This window comes from Opisthocomus hoazin, chromosome 4 (assembly GCF_030867145.1).
Source record: "Opisthocomus hoazin isolate bOpiHoa1 chromosome 4, bOpiHoa1.hap1, whole genome shotgun sequence".
NCBI lineage: Eukaryota > Metazoa > Chordata > Aves > Opisthocomiformes > Opisthocomidae > Opisthocomus > Opisthocomus hoazin.
In genome coordinates, this window is record NC_134417.1 from 68,358,400 (window position 1) to 68,377,096 (window position 18,697).

At 39.7% G+C, this 18,697-nt stretch overlaps 1 protein-coding gene across 6 annotated transcripts in view; it reads right to left on the minus strand.

Moving 5' to 3' along the window:
- ANKIB1 (ankyrin repeat and IBR domain containing 1) overlaps positions 1 to 18,697 on the minus strand; it is a 102,395-nt gene that overhangs the window by 32,137 nt on the left and 51,561 nt on the right. For all 6 annotated transcript variants that reach the window (XM_075419350.1, XM_075419351.1, XM_075419346.1 and 3 more), the window contains exons 3-4: positions 15,329 to 15,629; positions 7,074 to 7,256 (exon numbers count right to left, since the gene is read on the minus strand). In XM_075419350.1, coding sequence (XP_075275465.1) covers positions 7,074 to 7,256; positions 15,329 to 15,629 — 484 coding nt within the window. The remainder of the gene's footprint in view (positions 1 to 7,073; positions 7,257 to 15,328; positions 15,630 to 18,697) is intronic.

Consider the following 18,697-nt stretch of genomic DNA (forward strand, 5'->3'; position numbering starts at 1 on the left):
AAAGATAATTTATGTCTAGCAGTATTTTCCAGTTAGTCTCTAATTCCATATTCAAATGAAAACATTCAAAACACTTTTACTGATCAGCATCTCAACTGCAATACGTGACAAAATTTATTCATTGTGCAGACCAATGACCTTGCAAAGTTCACTGTCATTTTACAATATCTACAGTATGATCTTTGTACATTTCAAAATCTAAAAGTCAGTATCTCTAGAGTTCTGCATTATAGTTGGATGCCATGTTCAAACGATGAATGAGCCTAACATTGACACTCTCTCTCCCCAAAAAGCTAGATTTTCACAGAATCCAGCTGAATTTTGAAGTGATTGAACCTCAAATATTGTAGCGTGGGTATGAGAAAGCATGACCAGATTTGAACTAAGGATTTCGGGGGAGAGTGAGAGAAAGGACAGGTTAACATACGTTGCATACAGATCCTCTGACACTAACTTTATACATGAATTGAGATCTGCTAACTTTGAATTGATCTGGAGGAAGACACATCGAGACATTAGATAGTAAGACAGGATACATTCGTGAACAGAATCAGGTACAAGTATTCTGAGGCAATATCAGCCCTCACAGAAATCGAGAAGTCAGTCATGAACAGGACAGATGAGACATGCAGTTAGAAGTTCACAGAAACACAGAATGGCTGAGGCTGAAAGGGACCTGTGGATGTCATTTGGTCCAACTCTCCTGCTCAAGCAGGGTCACCTAAAGCCAGCTGCCCAGGACTGTGTCCAGACGGCTTCCAAATATCTCCAAGGTTGGGGATTCATAGTACGTGAAGATGTCAAAACTCTCTTAGAGAAACAGTGGCCAGCTCTCATAGCCCTACACAGTCAGGGCAGATCATCCAGCTGCCTTCCTGGTCTGGAGCTCCATCCCCTTATTGTAGCATTAAAAAAAGCTCAAATTACAAAAACAAACAGGCAATAATTTTAGGATTCTGGCTTAGCTCCAACCAAGATACTGGAGATGCACACACGTTTTGCAGACTCTTTTTTAAAACTACAAAAGGAAGAACAGGACAGCAAATAATATATTTGTTCATGTTGCACAGGGAAAATGCCCAAAAGGCAGAGAGAAAAACAAGTGGGAGGATATGTAGAGAGAATATATACAGAAAGGGTATGTAAAAAAAAGTCTACTGTGCGCATAACCCTTTGAGGATAACAAGCAGAAGTATAAGAGATGGGGAGAAATGGATACCATGGGCTTCTAAACAATTTTGTTCTTTTGAGACACCTACTCTAAAAAAATAACATGCTTCCTACATTATAGATATAAAAAACTTCATAAAATGCATCTAAAAACATAACTGACTCCTACAAGGACCTCTTCTGTAAGCTACTCAGTAATATAAACAGGAACTTCTCGACATTCGCAACTTTGTGATTGGTGAGAGTAACGATGCCATGACTCTGCACTGCGTCTTTGTCCTTTTTCAGAAAACAAGAAAAGTGTAAGAGAAATGGACTGTGAGTGTCCTGACCTTTATCTTGATTGCCCAAGTTCAGGGAGTTTCTGTATGTCCTTCCATTGCTGATCATGCATGACTCAATAACGGACAATCTGAACGTTAATGGCTTGCACTGAAATAAATCTAGCCCACTTGATTCATAGCACGCTGGAATTTGACTGACCTACTTAATTTCTTACAAAAGAGTTCATTTATAAAAACGTGTCAGAGAGACAGGGATACAAACAGCTGGGTGCCTGAGTGATTATAATTGCACGAATATGCTGCAAAAAAATGGAAGCAAAGAATAAATCATCTTGACTGAATCTGAACTGCACTTTGAATTGCAACTGTAAAACAAGTAGCTTTGTCAGCACAACAGTATTCAGTTCTTGGAGACGACATATATGATAAAAAGAAATGTCTTTTCTGTTAAACCTACAACATACATGTATATTTTAGGACCTAGCATTTTATCCTGAGTTGCAGATATGCTCAAAATTATATTTAACTGATTGGTTCTAGGTCAAACACTGGCAATTATCTCCATTGAGTAAAAGACTATTATATTATCTCAGCTGGAGCATTTCACACAACCCAGCAGGGATTTTTGGATCCTGCAGTTTTTAAGAATCCTAATTTTATCTTTTTAAGTAATGAGGGAAATATTTCTTAAGAACGTGTTTGAAACTTTAGACATTTGTTCCATAAAATAACATATGAGCCCACAGAAAAAGCTGAAAGAAAGGAAATCTTAGGCTGGCACTATTAAAGCAGCCTTATATGGAAATTCCAGAGTGAAGGCTTTATACAATGAGAACCCTTAAAAATGTTCATGTGTCTAAGACATCAAGACTTGCAAGGACACAGTCCTTAGTTATAAGGATGTATATCCTTTTTGTAATATCATAAAGGTTTGTTTTTAACTACTTCAAACACGACTTAGCTCTGCACTGCAATGTACTGTAAAGTATTTTGATTACAGCTCATGATGCTCAGAGACCTCTTTTAATACCCATTTATGGATTATAGATATTTGCTGTGAAAAAGGCATTGTTCAATATTAGCATCATTTAACTATATAATGATTTTGGAATATTCTATTTGAGTTACTACTTTAATCCATTGGTGAGCTTCTCACTACAAATTTCAACCCTTTTGTATTCTCAAGAGCCCTTCTTTTTAACTATTTTCTTCTCAATTTTTTACCACTAATATTTAGATATCATAAATTATATAATGTTTTTTCTCCTGAAAGTACTTTTAATATGTAAGCTGATTATTTTAACAGGTTATTTCAAACTATTATTATTTTCTCCACTTCTAAAGTACCATTAAAATAGACAAGGGCAAAGTGACTCTTTGCTACAGTGATGACTGTATAATTAAATGGTGTCAAATATACTTCATGTAAATATCCTCCTTTATGGGTGGATGGAGTTCTATAGTTAATGGAGTCATATATTTAAAAAATATCACTACTCCATTTAACTCATTAAAGTATAGGCACTCTATGTATATAAATCGGTATGTATCTTAACTACCTGTAGTCCCCTTCTCTCCTTCCACTTAATAAATCATTCTCTATCTACAGAAATAAAGTACATTTTAATAATTTTCAGAGAACTCCTTGTACTTATGATATTTGCATTTTATATATATATATTTATCTGACATCAATTATGAACTGAAGAAAACCATTCCAATTACTATACACTAAATAAACCTGTAAAACACTCACTAGCAGTGTATTTCTACAGTATTCAGTGGCACATATGTAAAATTAAGTAAGAAATTATACACTTTGCTATTGCACAATGTATTTTTCTGAGTCTGACAGAGTCAAAACTGTTCTGGACGATCTGCTCTGAAGTACTGCTCATTCCCAGGTGTTTCTTGAGTAAATTTAAAACATTGCATGATGTGATGGAAATGGAAATGCCTGTTATCTTCCAGGGATCACTAAGACAAACATGCTCCCATGCAAGAATAAACAGCAAATTAAAAGATGGTGCAAATAAAACAACCAGAATCGGTAAAAGTAGTTTAAAAAATAATCAGTCACAATCATATTTTTAGTGTAACTTCAATTAGACTTAAAAGATAAATATAAACTTAGATTTTATCTAACACAGATTTTTTTTTGAGACTGTTCATCAACCAAGAGAAAAGAACCAAGACAAGGTGGTCATCTGAAATATTTTCCTGGCTTCTTTTCTAATACCCATTCCACTGCCTACACATCATAGATAAATCTCTCGCTACAACTAACTACAGTGCTAGAGTCACGCTTTATACTCCATTTTTAAAATATTTAGCATTCCTATTCTATATATTGAAATACAGATTATGTGTGTGTTGATACACTGCTTTCCTTCCAGACTGCTTTTTGTGGAAACACACTTAAAAATCATGTTTGCATTTCAAAACTATTAGGGCCTGTTTACTACCCATCTTTAACTGTAAGCTCTAATTTGATCACTAAAAATGTCTGAAGTGTACTAAAACCAAAGTAAAACAGAAATGTTGTTTTAAAAATATGCTTCAGGGAGCACTGTAGTAAAATCAGATTTTAAAAGGTTGGGTATGGCAGAAATGGATTTTATTCAGCAACCCTTGTGGAAGGAGTAAACTGAACTGCGGGAAGGCGGACAGCTCTTGCTGTCATGTTCTCAAACTGGACATGTGGGTCTACTCAGCAATCTGTATTTCTTAACGGCTTGAGAGCCTCTGTAATCAAAGAAAGGTATGCACAAGTCATTTTTTCCACTATTACAAGTGTTTCAACTCTAAAGATGAGCACTCACATAATTCCTTGGTAATATTTCAATGTTAAGAACAACACGAACTGGTTCTCAACATCAGAAACAAAGCTTTGTTATTACTCTGAGTATATACACTTAATTCAACGACACTGCACAGACCACTACAAAAATCTCGTGCTCTGTATGAAAAATAAGATTATTTTCTGCTGTAAACATGGCAGGTCTGTAAGGGGAGGTATGGGGTATTACCATTCCAGATACTACTGTGCATATCATAAACATGGGAGTTAAGCCCGTTTGGCTCTTTTGTCTGGGAAGAAATCCTGTTCACGGTTTTCAAATGTTTTATCTTTTCCTCTAACCTTCATTCAAGAGATAAAATGACTTTGAAAATGCATTTCTTGGTGTTCCAAAGTTTTTTAATTCTTTATGAATTATTTTTTTGTGTTTTGGGAGGATGTTAAAGGGCATCATGGAACAATTACCATCTAAATACTACGTTAAACAAGCATTTTGCACACTCGCTTCCCTTGGTGTTTAATATTTGTTGAGAATGAAATTGAGAGGAAAAAAGTAGAGGACAATCCCTGAGGGGGAATTTTGCTGAAGGATATGTATTCTGGGGAAGGCTTTTGGATCATGCCCCATTAAAGTAACACCTGGAGGCATCACCATACCCAGTGGTAAGTGCAGCTTTCACTGCCCATCGTGGACATTTGTCCTCAGACCTGGAGGATGAGGACACGCAGTCATCTGGATTGCAGTTCAGGACTACTCTTCCTAAGGCTGTTTTTTTTCAACTGGTTTGGGCCACTCCAAGGGCTGAGATTGAAAAAGGACCTTCACCCTGGCTAGATGCTCTTGGCATCTCTCTTGTGCTAGCACGTGCTGTTACACAGGAAGTCAGAGAACTTGCCCTACTGAAAAGTCACAAAGGAGAGGGGGAAAAAAAAGAAGGGAGCACATGGAGCCAGAACTGCTCTATGGGAAGCCCCAAGACCACCAACCAAATCCCAGGCTGACATTTTTTAGCCTGTGAATCTTTAGAGCACATGGGAAAGGTGCCCCGGTACATCACACGGATCTAGGTCTGCAGGCCTGCCTGCATTTCAGTTCTCACGGTCAACAACTTTGCTAAAAACAAGTCAAATAAGGAACAGAACTGTATTTTCTAACAGTCTCATTGAAGTGATTAACAGAATTACCTTTGAGTCCCTTGTAGCTAGCACATCTTTAAGCTGATTTTTCTGTGAGCATCCACCTCAAACAGCCACATGACATTATTTTCTCTTGCCGAAAAGCCTGTTCAAGTGGTTCTTGATTTGCCCCACCCATATTTGTAAGTTCACTATTTTTTTAGGTGTGCTGTTGCATATGCCAGCAAACCCATGGTATAAATGTAATGATAAAAATTATTCAGATTAAATAAAACAATTACATATTACCAGTGTTTAAATTTTTTTTCTTCTTTTAAGCCAAATCATTGCTACGATCCAGTGGACAACATAACCATCCAAATAGTTCTACTTGTACAACCAAAGGAGAGGTAAACTGCAATCATGGCAGGAAACTGCAGCAGTCTTTTAACGTGGTTTTGCCAACAGAGAAAATATCATTTCAAACTATGCTCTTACAACAATTTCGGTGTCTCTATATGGGAATATTCAAAGAAACTAAAATGAGTTAATTACATTTGTTATTTCAATGCACAATTCAAGTATATTAAACCTCATCTCAAAACCTATGATCTAGGAATAAACAATCTAATTAAGCTAGCTTATATTTGCATTATTCAAGAAAATTAGTCAGAAAATAAATTGAACAGTACAAAGACTTTCTTACTTTCAAATAGAAGTGACCATGTGTGGCATTTTTCAGGTAAACAGTTGATGTGATCAAAGCTTAGTGACATCTAAATCTGAATGAATTTTCTTTTAAGTGTCATTAGGTCATAAGTGGGCTAAGCTAGTAAAAGGCGAGGCCATGCTACTTTTGAAGGGAGTAGCCACACAGTAATCTATTGCCCTTTAATTTACACAGAATTATTTCATAATATTTTCTGAATCATATAATTTATCTATGTATTCTTATTTAGAATTTTAGTTAATTAAAATATGGTAATGGCTGGGGGAGGGAACTTTTGCTCAGAATCTTTTTCGTCAAATTACCCTTATCAAATCACAGCCTCTGTAAGGCATGCCAGAATTCAAGCAAATTTGTATCAGGGAATTGTCTCTCTCTTTCAAAAATTGACTTCAGAATAACACCACCTGTTCTTACCTGTTTTTCATACAAGTTCTGGTATGCAATAGCTTCAGGAATCATGTTATAAAACAAGAAGATAAATGAACTGTTTTGAAATCCTGCACTAATCAGCTGGTTTTTGGTGACATTCAACCCAGTCTCAGTCTAGGAAGATCCATCAGAACATTCTTCCTATTCCATCCCACAGATTTCTTCCTTTTCAGAATTTCTCCTGCCCTCACTTTTAGACAGAAAGGCATCTTAAGAAATAAAAACATGTAAAATACGTTTGTTTTAGAGAAACTGTTTCCCAGCTTACTGGCCTCGCAGTATTTCCTCCAGCCTCACAGTCTGCAACACTTTCAAGACAGTCCATGTAATTAAGTATATGAATAAAACCTCTCTTTAGTTTTGACAACTTATTTGTTATGTTCTCTGAGCTTAACTTGAAAGCTATAAAGAGCTGTGTTAAAATGAAATCATTTACAAATACACAGTACAAAGTACAATACCTACTGAAACACTTTGCAGAATTTAGTCACAATGTAACTGCTGCAAATGTGTAAAATACCCCAAATCTAAAGTATCCTCTGACCTCTTTTTTGTCTAAAGCAGCATATTCAGCTTCAATGCTTTCAGCTTCAGGATCACGTGAAAATACCATTCGAGATTCCAGGTTAAGAGCCAGCTCTTTGTGGTGTTGTTTCTCTGCACAGTCACATGGGGTGTCTTTGTTTTCATTTTCTGCAAACAAATCTCCACCATGTTTTACTAGAAGCTGAAAAGTAAAATGGCACAGTAAACAGTTATTATTTAACAACTCTACTAACACCCAGACATGCCAGTTAAGAAGACAACAAAAAAAATACGAACAAGGAAAACAGGAAGAAGAGACAAATATAATAGCAACGGTCTTTGGGAAACAAAGATTCTTTATTGTTATTCAATAAATTACCACTTCATTTCATACATAATTATACCTATACCCACAGTAATTCCATGGAACCACAAAATCTCAGCAATGTGTTAGAAGGCAATGCTGTAAAGTATGTCTCTGTTAGGTTTTAAACACTAAAATTCCTCTCTTTTGAAATGGTTGGTGCTCCACAGAAAAGGAGGGGCCTGAGGTCCTCAAGCACCTGGCAAGATGGAGCTAGAATCACCTTTAAATATTCTTTATATATGGGTATAACTATACCATTCTTCCCAGCACTGGTACACTGGTGTTGACAGAAAATGGGAGGTTCCTTGGGTAGGAGGGAGGATGGGGTACCAATTCACAGATAGCGCATAATACTATTGGTAGCTCTACTGTATTTTTGAGGACAGGAGAAAAGTGAAATGAAATAATTCTAATCCTAGTAATTCTAATACGGTCTAGTACTGTGCAATTTCACCAACCTTGTCTCTTACCAGTAACCACCCAGAAATGGAGTCTCTAGCTAATAAACACTAATTGTGCTGCTCTCATTACCTTGACAACCTTGCCTCCTGCTATCAACTGATCTGATATAAGCAAGGACAACAAATGCCACAGATTTTAAAGGCCAGCAGTGGACCATTTTGCTGATTTATGATGACATCTTTATAACACATGCTAAACTTCTAATGACGGAGCACCCAAGACAATCAATTCACTACTGAAATGATTCATCTTATTTCTAAATGAAACTAAAATCTATAAACATTAATATGGCCTTCAGACCATGATGGTCACTACACTATCCTGTATTTTTAGCCAGGACATTTCAAAAGTCAACTTCTAATTTTGATACTTCGAAAAAAATAAATTTCCCCCAAATGATCAGTTCTTCACCTAAACCTTTTAGATCATGATCAATCACTTCTTACATTTCTCTTCAGCTCGTATTTCTTCACCTGTCACTGTAAAATACAGAATGTATTTTACAAACTGGAATCCTTCTTGTAGATTCTTTGGACGTTTTTCCCACATTCTCCAAAATGAAAAGAAATTCAAACCCCAAAATACCACAAACCAGTGCAATAATAAGATTTAGCCGAGAAGATATTAGTGTCACTAAGTATGACACCATATTTTATCTTCATAGCAGAGTATCAGGCAGAAATAAAGATAATACTAGGATAATTATCAAGATACCCAGCATACAGATACCTTGTTCTGCCTAAACTTAACATTGCCAAAACTTTGTTAACTTGAGTTTCACATTCTGTCTGTACATTTTAAACTCTTCAAAGAAATTTAACTGAGGAAACTAAGACGCCTTCTGAGGAAGAAAATAAAAAATATACTTGAAAGAATGCTCCATAGACCTATGCAGCTCAAAATCTAATCCGCAAGATGAGGAATATGCAAATCAACAAGATGATGCCATATTTCTCTGGAAGCACTATTAAAAATGCTTGTATCTCTTAAGTAATTAAAAGGAGATTAATAATTTAAATAATCACATTAATAATTTAAACATTTAAAAAAATGCCATTTTATATGCCAAATATGCTGTGACAGAGTGGAATATATCTGCATAAAATCAAATCTATTCAGCATGAGTTAAGTCTTTTTTCTATTCAGTATTTTGAGGTAAACACATTAACTTTGCCCAAACTATCTTTAGCAATGGGTTCCACACAGCTGTTCTGCTCAGAGAAGAATGTGAATGGAGAAGTATCAAGACAGCACATATGACTATCAACGCTGAACAAATCAACTAGTAGGTGGCTCACCCACAAGGCACTATGTTTTTTCCTTTCCTTACGTAGGTGTGGTGGCGATAGGGGAAGATACAAGGCTGGGGTTTTCCTGAAAAGTAATGGAAAAAGGAGGAGACAATTTAAGAGTAATGCTGTTCTGAAGTGAGAGTAACCACCACAAAACTGAGCAAAAGCTGCTCCTGGGGTTCTAAGTAACCTTCAGTTTACCAGTGAGAGAGAGAAGATGACTTCAGGATTAGGCAATTCAGTTTTTTATCTCTTTTTGTTAAGAATTTAAATCCTCAAATACTTCCAGGAACAAAGAGATCATTTTTAAATTTCTTCATCAAACTCTGTTTCAGACTTTTCATAATGTAGTATTCCTGTTCATCATACTGTTCCTGTGGAAGGAGTTAGAAGGACTACAGACTATACTGGAGGACTTAAGATAATCTCAGATAGTAATCTTAGGATCCAAGGTCCTCTACCCTATGGTAAGGCACATAACGGAATTTGAACTTGGGGGTGTACTCTATGTTTCTAATGTAGAAACCACGACTAGTGAGACTACATAACTGTGTCCAAACTCCGACAAATGGCAATCCATATAGATCAGACTGTAAATTCTTCTTCAAAGAAAAACTGAAAGCAAATTTGAGTCAGAAATGGTTTAGTCAATTGAACAGTACGTATTGTCATGACAACATAACCCAGTTTATACAATTAAAAGGGGAACTAGCAATCTAGTAGCCAGATTCATCTAATGAATCACGTCACAGACAGTGAGAAATAAAATGATCATTTGTGAAGAAACACAAACCATGAACTTTCACGATGAGCTTAAAACCAATTGATTTTACAGTCTGCAGTTTAAAGCTGCAGCCCAGCTCCAGAACCACAATTTACTCTGCAACGACTGTGATTCTTTCTGGCATTGTAGTCTGCCTGGATCTTACTGTGTGAGCCCATTTGCTTTATGCTCTTGAAAATGAAACTTTTGAACAACTGTGTCTACCTCTAATACCACTGGTATAGCTGCATTTTGGGGCACAAAGGCAGAATCATTGAGGCAGAAGACTCCTCACTCAAATCCCTTGCAAATCTGAAGTCTAAGTTCCCTGGGGATCTCAAGTGTAGAGAAAGAGACAGAAGACAAAGAAGTAAGAGTTTCCGTGGATAATGTAATTGTTCTTTTTTTTTTTTTTTCCAGAATATATCGATATGGGTCCAACTGTAAGCACTTAACAAATCAGTGTAACAGACATACTATTTCACAAATGTGAGTAAGCAAGCTTGTAAATACCAGAAATTGAAATATGTTGGAAACTGGTTACTAAACTTTGCTTCTGTTTACCATTCTTCTACCTAAAGGAACTATTCTCATGTCAAATAATTTTATGTGTTTTTCACCCACTTTGCTCAAAGAGGTCGTTAAATGCTAAATTCTGACATCTCTCATTTTGTGATGTGACATACACATTTGTCCTCTAATGTACAATAATGTTTAAAAGCAAATGGATCTTCTTGGGGAAGGGTAGATAGAACAACTGTGACTGAAAATCCCTGTAGCCAGAACTTATCAGGCAGCTGGATCAAACAAGTGACACTAAAAAAGAGAACAAGAGAAAAGTACAACACTTCTTTGTAATTAACATTTTTGTTTGTTTATCAAATCTAAAAAGAATTAAAAGTTGACAATCAAGATAAAAGCAGTATTAACACAGACCTAGGAGACAGCCTGGTATTTGTTTACAAATCAATCGCATCAAAAGAGGCACTAAATCAATCATATAACCATACAAATGAAGATTGATTCTAGTTGACAGGAAGATCCAGGCAATACCTGTATGTAATTCAGCTACCATGTACATAATTAGCTGTGTCTGAGTATAATTCAGCTAGCAAAGACTACACAGTGACTTGCATCTTACTTACTAAGGGACCAGAGAGACAGAGGCTTAAGTTATAGCACAGAAAATGGCAGAAGGAAGCTGAGTTTCCATTCATTAGAAGCTCAGAAAACTAGGAATGATCATCTTTGTACTAACAGAATTAAAGCAGTGCTGGCTACTGGAAATAAGAAGACACTATCTGAGCTTTTAAAGAGAGGACTAGTGAAAAAACAGAAGATAAAGAAGAGCACCCAGTTCAAGATGGTGCATGGCTAAGGCTGGGGAACTGAAATGACAAATTTTAAATGAGAATTTTCAGTTATTATCTGGAAACTTGACAATACAATCAATGTAACAAAGTAATACCACAGAACGTATTATATAAGAATCACAGAGCAGTTCACACTATTGGAAGGGTGTTGCCATTCACCTTAAAAAAAACACTAACAAAAACAAACCAGAAAACCTCACAGATAAATAAACTACCTCAATCAAAAACTACAAGAGAATCCCAGTGGAATACAATTCTGGACTCAAATAAAAAAGCTTTCGTAACCATCCGACCAAAACTGAAACAATACAAGTGACAGACTGACCAGGAACAGAAATGCTGCAAGGGCAGAAACCACAAAAATAAAGGGAACTTCAGTCAGTGTCTCTTAGGTATATTGAGAAAATGCTATACTAATACATTATGATTAAATTAAAATTTCAGACTACACAAGTGACTGAATAATAGACAAACAAGTTAGCAAGCACGAGAAGCAACTCCTGACTTTGTCCAGAGCAGTCTACAAGACCTAATTCAAAATGTTACCATCAAAGAATCACTCAATAACAATTCCCAAGATCTACTTACGATTCACCATTCTTGCAGAAGCAGAAAAAAGACAAGTAATCCACTGCCTACTTTCAAAAAGTGGTACTAAATAAAAGCGTGGAAAAAAATTTGAGAAACATCAGCAGAATCTGGGAAGGCAGAACACTGGGACAGAATCATACAGGAAGTAACAAACTGAAATTGTCTCCAGATGAAGAAAATGTGAAGAACAAATTCTGGAAAGGGTAAGTGTAAAATCACAATAAAGAAGGCTCTGAATGTTTGTGTTTTTTTAACACTATGCCAAGTTCATAACAACCCAGAATAAACCATTTTAAAACATCACACAGTAAATCTGTCAATGTGTTTGTAAAGTTGGCTGCTGGACAAAGTGCAAAAGCAATCTCACATAACATAAAGTAGAAAAGTGATACAGATTGTCAGAATCCAGATTCTCTGTGAATGCACCACCCATGTTTTATGCAGGACACAAAAGAAAGTCTGTTTCAAAATCATGTCTCAGCTCAAGAGGTTCTAGAACAACCAATAAACCAAATACTAATATAAATACCCAGCATCAGATGGTATTTATTCATGAGTCCTAATGGAACTCAAACAAAAATATCTGAACTATTTATTACAATATGCAATTTATTGCTTAAAACTGTACAAGATTAGAAGGTAGTAAAAGCAACACTAATATCAAAAGTAGCTCCAGAGAAAATCAGGAAAGTACAGGGAGCATGTCAGTTTTTACGGTGGAGAGGGGTCACTAGAGAAGTCCCACAGGTGCAGGAGCCTAACTGTTTAAGATATGCAGAAGTTATCTAGAAAAGCAGGTGACTAATGAGGTGATAAACTTCGCTGATAATACTAAGTTAATGAGTGTAGTCTCAATAAAGTTACAGACAGTAGAAAAACATCCTAAATTTTACATATAAATGCTGAACTTCAAACTAATTCTTACCATTCAAAATACAAATCTTGATGTTGCAATAGACAGTCTTATGAAGATGTTAGCTGTTTTTCAAAATATTAGATGTCTGTTCTTGTGGTCTTTAAACTAAATTACCGACATAATCACAGAACCACAGAATGGTAGGGTTTGGAAGGGACCTCTGTGGGTCATCTAGTCCAACCCTCCTGCCGAAGCAGGGTCACCTACAGCAGGCTGCACAGGACCTTGTCCAGGCGGGTCTTGAATATCTCCAGAGAAGGAGACTCCACAACCTCCCTGGGCAGCCTGTTCCAGTGCTCTGTCACCCTCAGAGGGAAGAAATTCTTCCTCATGTTCAGACGGAACTTCCTGTGCCTCAGTTTGTGCCCACTGCCCCTTGTCCTGTCGCTGGGCACTACTGAAAAGAGCTTGGCCCCATCCTCCTGACACCCACCCTTAAGATGCTTACAAGCATTTATAAGGTCCCCTCTCAGTCTTCTCTTCTTCAGGCTAAACAAGCCCAGCTCCATCAGCCTCTCCTCGTAGGGGAGATGCTCCAGTCCCCTCACCATCCTTGTAGCCCTCCGCTGGACTCTCTCCAGTAGCTCTTCATCTTTCTTGAACTGGGGAGCCCAGAACTGGACACAGTACTCCAGATGGGGCCTCACTAGGGCAGTGTAGAGGGGAAGGAGAACCTCCCTCGTCCTGCTGGCCACACTCTTCTTGATGCACCCCAGGATCCCATTGGCTTTCTTGTCAGCCAGGGCACACTGCTGGCTCATGGTTAACCTGTCGTCCACCAGGACACCCAGGTCCCTCTCCGCAGAGCTGCTCTCCAGCAGGCCCACCCCAAGCCTGTACTGATGCATGGGGTTGTTCCTCCCCAGGTGCAGGACCCTGCATTTGCCTTTGTTGAACCTCATCAGGTTCATCTCTGCCCAACCTTCACCAACCACTCATCCAGCCCATACTTCCTGAGCTTCTCTAGGAGGATATTATAGGAGACCGTGTCGAAAGCCTTGCTGAAGTCTAGGTAGACAACATCCACGGCTCTCCCTTCATCTACCCAGCCAGTCATGTCATTGTAGAAAGCTATCAGATTGGTCAGGCATGATTTCCCCTTGGTGAATCCATGCTGACTACTCCTGATAACCTTCTTTTCCTCCACTTGCTTGATGATGGCCTCCAGAATAAGCTGCTCCATCACCTTTCCCGGGATGGAGGTGAGGCTGACCGGCCTGTAGTTCTCTGGGTCCTCCTTCTTGCCCTTTTTGAAGACTGGAGTGACCTTGGCCTTTCTCCAGTCCTCGGGCACCTCTCCTGTCCTCCAGGACCTCTCAAAGATGATGGAGAGTGGCTCAGCAATGACATCCGCCAGCTCCCTCAGCACTCGTGGGTGCATTCCATCGGGGCCCATGGATTTGTGGACATCCAGATCGCTTAAGCGATCCCTCACACAGTCCTCCTCAACCAAGGGAAAGTCATCCTCTCTGTAGGCTTCCTCTCTTACCTCGGTGCCTGGGATTCCCGAGGGCCTGCCTTGGCACTGAAGACTGAAGCAAAGAAGGCATTCAGTAGCTCTGCCTTCTCTGCATCCTCCGTCACCAGGACACCCGCCTCATTCAGCAGCGGCCCCACATTGTCCCTAGCCTTCCTTTTGCTGCTGATGTAGTTGAAGAAGCCCTTCTTGTTGTTTTTGACATCCCTTGCCAGCTTCAATTCCAAGTGGGCCTTGGCCTTCCTCGTCGCATCCCTGAACGCTCTGACCACGTTCCTGTACTCTTCCCAAGTGGCCTGCCCCTCTTTCCACATTCTATGGACCTTTCTCTTCCACCTGATCTCCGCTAGAAGCTCCTTGTTTAACCATGCAGGTTAATGTAATTAAATACTAGCCCACATTACTTGGTATAGTTTAAAAATAAATGTGATGGGAGACTTTCAAAGTCATTATGATTCCCAATTAGTCATTACTATCTGCTACATTCACAAACACTAAAGTAAATTTTCATTTATGAGAAGGTAATTACACGAAAGTATGTTAGCACAGGTGTATGGCATCCTCCAACAAAGCTGGGCACTGTAAATTAAAGACATCAAACCTGTTCTTGAAACATGGACAGCATTTCCCAGTCTCAGCTACAGAGCAGAAGAAAAAGAGCTCTGATTTTCTCTCCAGCAGTTATTTCACTACTTTTTACATAGGTATGCCTATGCCTACCTTTAAAGTTTTTTCTCCAGTGTTAGAGTCTTGTAATTTTTTCAATTTTAATAACCCTACCCGAGTCTTCTTTGGGCTTAGGAGTTTGTGTCATGAAGTTAATGTGTACATAATCCATTTATTCGATTGCTTTCTTCAGACAGTGTGCATTTTGGGCTGTTTGTCATTTTTCCAATTAATGAAAAACAGATTTAAAAAGTTAATTCAATATGTGATATCAGAATTTTTTTTTCCTGAAACAGCTTTGGGAAACACTGTGCATGTCACTTACTAATAGCAGCATACAGACTTGTGATTATGTATCAACTTTTACCTCAACACAGGTTTTCATCCCTGAGGCAGCAGCATAGTGCAAAGGTGTATTTTTTTTGTTATCAACAGCATCAATGGCTGCTCGTTCATATTGTCCTTCATCCAGCTTTGCTCCCTTCCACTTCAGCATCATTTGCAGACAATCCGCTCTTCTGCAGTCGTCTTCTGAGGGTCGTGTCAGGCGAGGATGAAGAGCGCCTTCCGAGATCATGATCTGAGGTCCCATACACAGTAAGTGCATAGATGTCTCATTGTGCACGTTCCGTTTATTCGGGTTACCATCCCTAACAAAAAGGAAAGTTCTGCAAGAGGGAAAAAATAGAAGAAAAATAATTAGCACACAATTTCACTCATTTCCATGAAGTGGGAAGGGTCCGTTATGACTGCTCTCTTTACTTCTTGCCAAGATTTTGACTATCCACGTGAGTGATAAACGTTCTTAATAGATAATTACTACTGGACAGCTCTCCTCCATTTCTCTTGGGAGTCAATAGCCAACATCAGGATGAATTACTGAAATATCATTAAGTGCCATATATAATTACTTTGTCAATGTGTGACATTAATTTTAATTGGCATCGTTTGTTCTACAGTTCTGTATTTTATTGCAATAATAGTTATTAAACCACAAGATTGATGAAATAGATAATTTCCTTCTTCTACTCTGTGTCCTGAATAGTAGTGCACTTAGCGTGAAAATGGATAACGCTAGAGCAACTTTTAAAAAATTCATTCTTCTTCCCTGTATCTTTTGTCAGGTGCCAAGGCAATAAGAAATACTTTTTCTGCTAGCACGGCACACATTGAGAAAAGACTCTATTTGCTTGCTCACTCTAAAATACATGGAAGTGCAACGTAATGCAAACCCTCACCCACGCAGATGACAGAGGCTGGCAAGAATTTAAGTCTTCTCTTGAATGCTTTAGAGGCAGTTCGAAGTGGACAATAAAGTATCCCGGCAAAAAGGATCAGCTTAGGAATGAAAGAGAAACAACAGACTGGTTCCTGGAATGACAGCTCAGATTCCTGACAGCTCCTGAGACAACGCAGCTTTCTGCTGCTTCTTGCCAGCAAGGAATTATAGAAGTTACAATCCAGTTCTGAAATGGAAGAACTGAGACACTATCATAAAAGCCCTGTGAATCCAAACTTGCTTTAGCCTTTTGAGGTATACTGTAAGAATACTTTTTTTCTTAAAGGAGGGTGAATGGTAGGAAGTGCCAGTCTCTTTGTAGGACTGGGGTCAGAGAGACAGCAATGGTGAAAGAACTCCATGTGAAGGTAGGAAGGACAGTTCCCAGAGAGGCAATACCAGGCTAGACCAGAAGCATGGCACATAGGTTCAAGAGGCCCCTGCAGCAACACCTGCGCTGCTCTCATAAGCCCCCTCATACATAAAACCAGCAGAAGTCACTGTTCATTCCCTCTCCAGGCTGCTCCCTGACTCTGAACAGTTTGCAGGTATGAAGAGTTATTCTGGAATCCTCCTTAAGTGAATACCAGGGACCAGCTTCCCAGCCTGAAAAGGTACTTCATGCCTTCTTTGCCTCAGTCTTTAACAGTCACACTAGTTATTCCCAGGATAGTCAGCCCCCAGTGCTGGACGATAGTGAAGGAGTGTGGCACAAACCTCCCATAATCCAGGAAGAAGCAGTTTACAACCTGCTATGCCACCTGGACACTTATAAGTCTACGGGGCCAGACTGGATTCACCCAAGAATGCTGAGGGAACTGGCAGAGGAGCTGGCCAAGCCACTCTCCATCATCTGTCCACAGTCCTGGCTAACAGAGGACATCCCAGATGACTGGAGGATCACCAGTGTGACACTCATCTACAAGAAGGGTCGGAAGGAGGATCCCAGGAACTACAGGCCTGTCAGCCTGACCTCGGTGCTGGAAAAGATTATGGAGTGATTCATCCTGAATGTGCTCACTGGGCATGTGAAGGACAACCAGGGGATCAGGCCCAGCCAGCATGGGTTCATGAAAGGCAGGTCCTGCTTGACCAACCTGATCTCCTTCTATGGTCAGGTGACCTGCCTAGTGGATGAAGGTAAGGCTGTGGATGTCATCTGCCTGGACTTTAGTAAGGCCTTTGACACTGTTCCCCACAGCATCCTCCTGGAGAAACCAGCTGCCCATGGTCTGGATGGGCATGCTCTACACTGGATAAAGAACTGGTTGAATGGCCAAGCGCAGAGAGTGGTAGTGAACGGAGTGAAATTCAGCTGGTGGCCGGTCATGAGTGGTGTTCCCCAGGGCTCAGTTTTGGGTCCGGTCTTGTTTAACATCTTTAGCAATGATCTGGATGAGGAGATTGAGTGCTCCCTCAGTAAGTTTGCAGATAACACCAAGTTGGGTGGGAGTGTTGATCTGCTTGAGGGTAGGAAGGCTCTGCAGAGGGATCTGGACAGGCTGGATCCATGGGCCAAGGCCAATGGTATGAGGTGCAACAAGGCCAAGTGTCGGGTCCTGCACTTGGGTCACAACAACCCCATGCAATGCTACAGGCCTGGGGAAGAGCGGCTGGAAAGCTGCCCAGTGGAAAAGGACCTGGGGGTGTTGGTTGGCAGCCAGCTGAACATGAGCCAGCAGTGTGCCCAGGTGGCCAAGAAGGCCAATGGCGTCCTGGTTTGTGTCAGGAATAGTGTGGCCAGCAGGAGTAGGGAGGTGATCGTGCCCCTGTACTCAGCACTGGTGAGGCTGCACCTCGAGTACTGTGTGCAGTTTTGGGCCCCTCACTACAAGAAAGACATTGAGATGCTGGAGCGTGTCCAGAGATGGGCAACGAGGCTGGTGAGGGGTCTAAAGAACAAGTCTTGTGAGGAGCGGCTGAGGGAGCTGGGGCTGTTTAGTCTGGAGAAAAGAAGGCTGAGGAGGGATCTCTACAACTGACTGAAAGGAGGGTGTAGTGAGGCAGGTGTTGGTCTCTTCTCCCAAGTAACTAGTGATAGGACGAGAGGCAATGGCCTCAAGTTGTGTCAGGGGAGGTTTAGACTGGATATTAGGAAAAATTTCTTCACTGAAAGAGTAGTCAGGCATTGGAACAGGCTGCCCAGGGAGGTGGTAGAGTCACCATGCCTGGAGGTGTTTAAAAAACATGTAGATGTGGCACTTCAGGATATGGTTTAGTAGGAATAGTGGTGTTGGGTTGATGGTTGATGGTTGGACTTGATGATCTTAGAGGTCTTTTCCAACCTGTCATTCTATGATTCTATCATTTTCAGTGGTGCCCAGTGACAGGACAAGGGGCAATGGGCACAAACTGAAGCACAGGAAGTTTCACCTGAACATGAGGAAGAACTTCTTGCCTCTGAGGGTGACGGAGCACTGGAACAGGTTGCCCATGGTGGTTATGGATTCTCCTTCT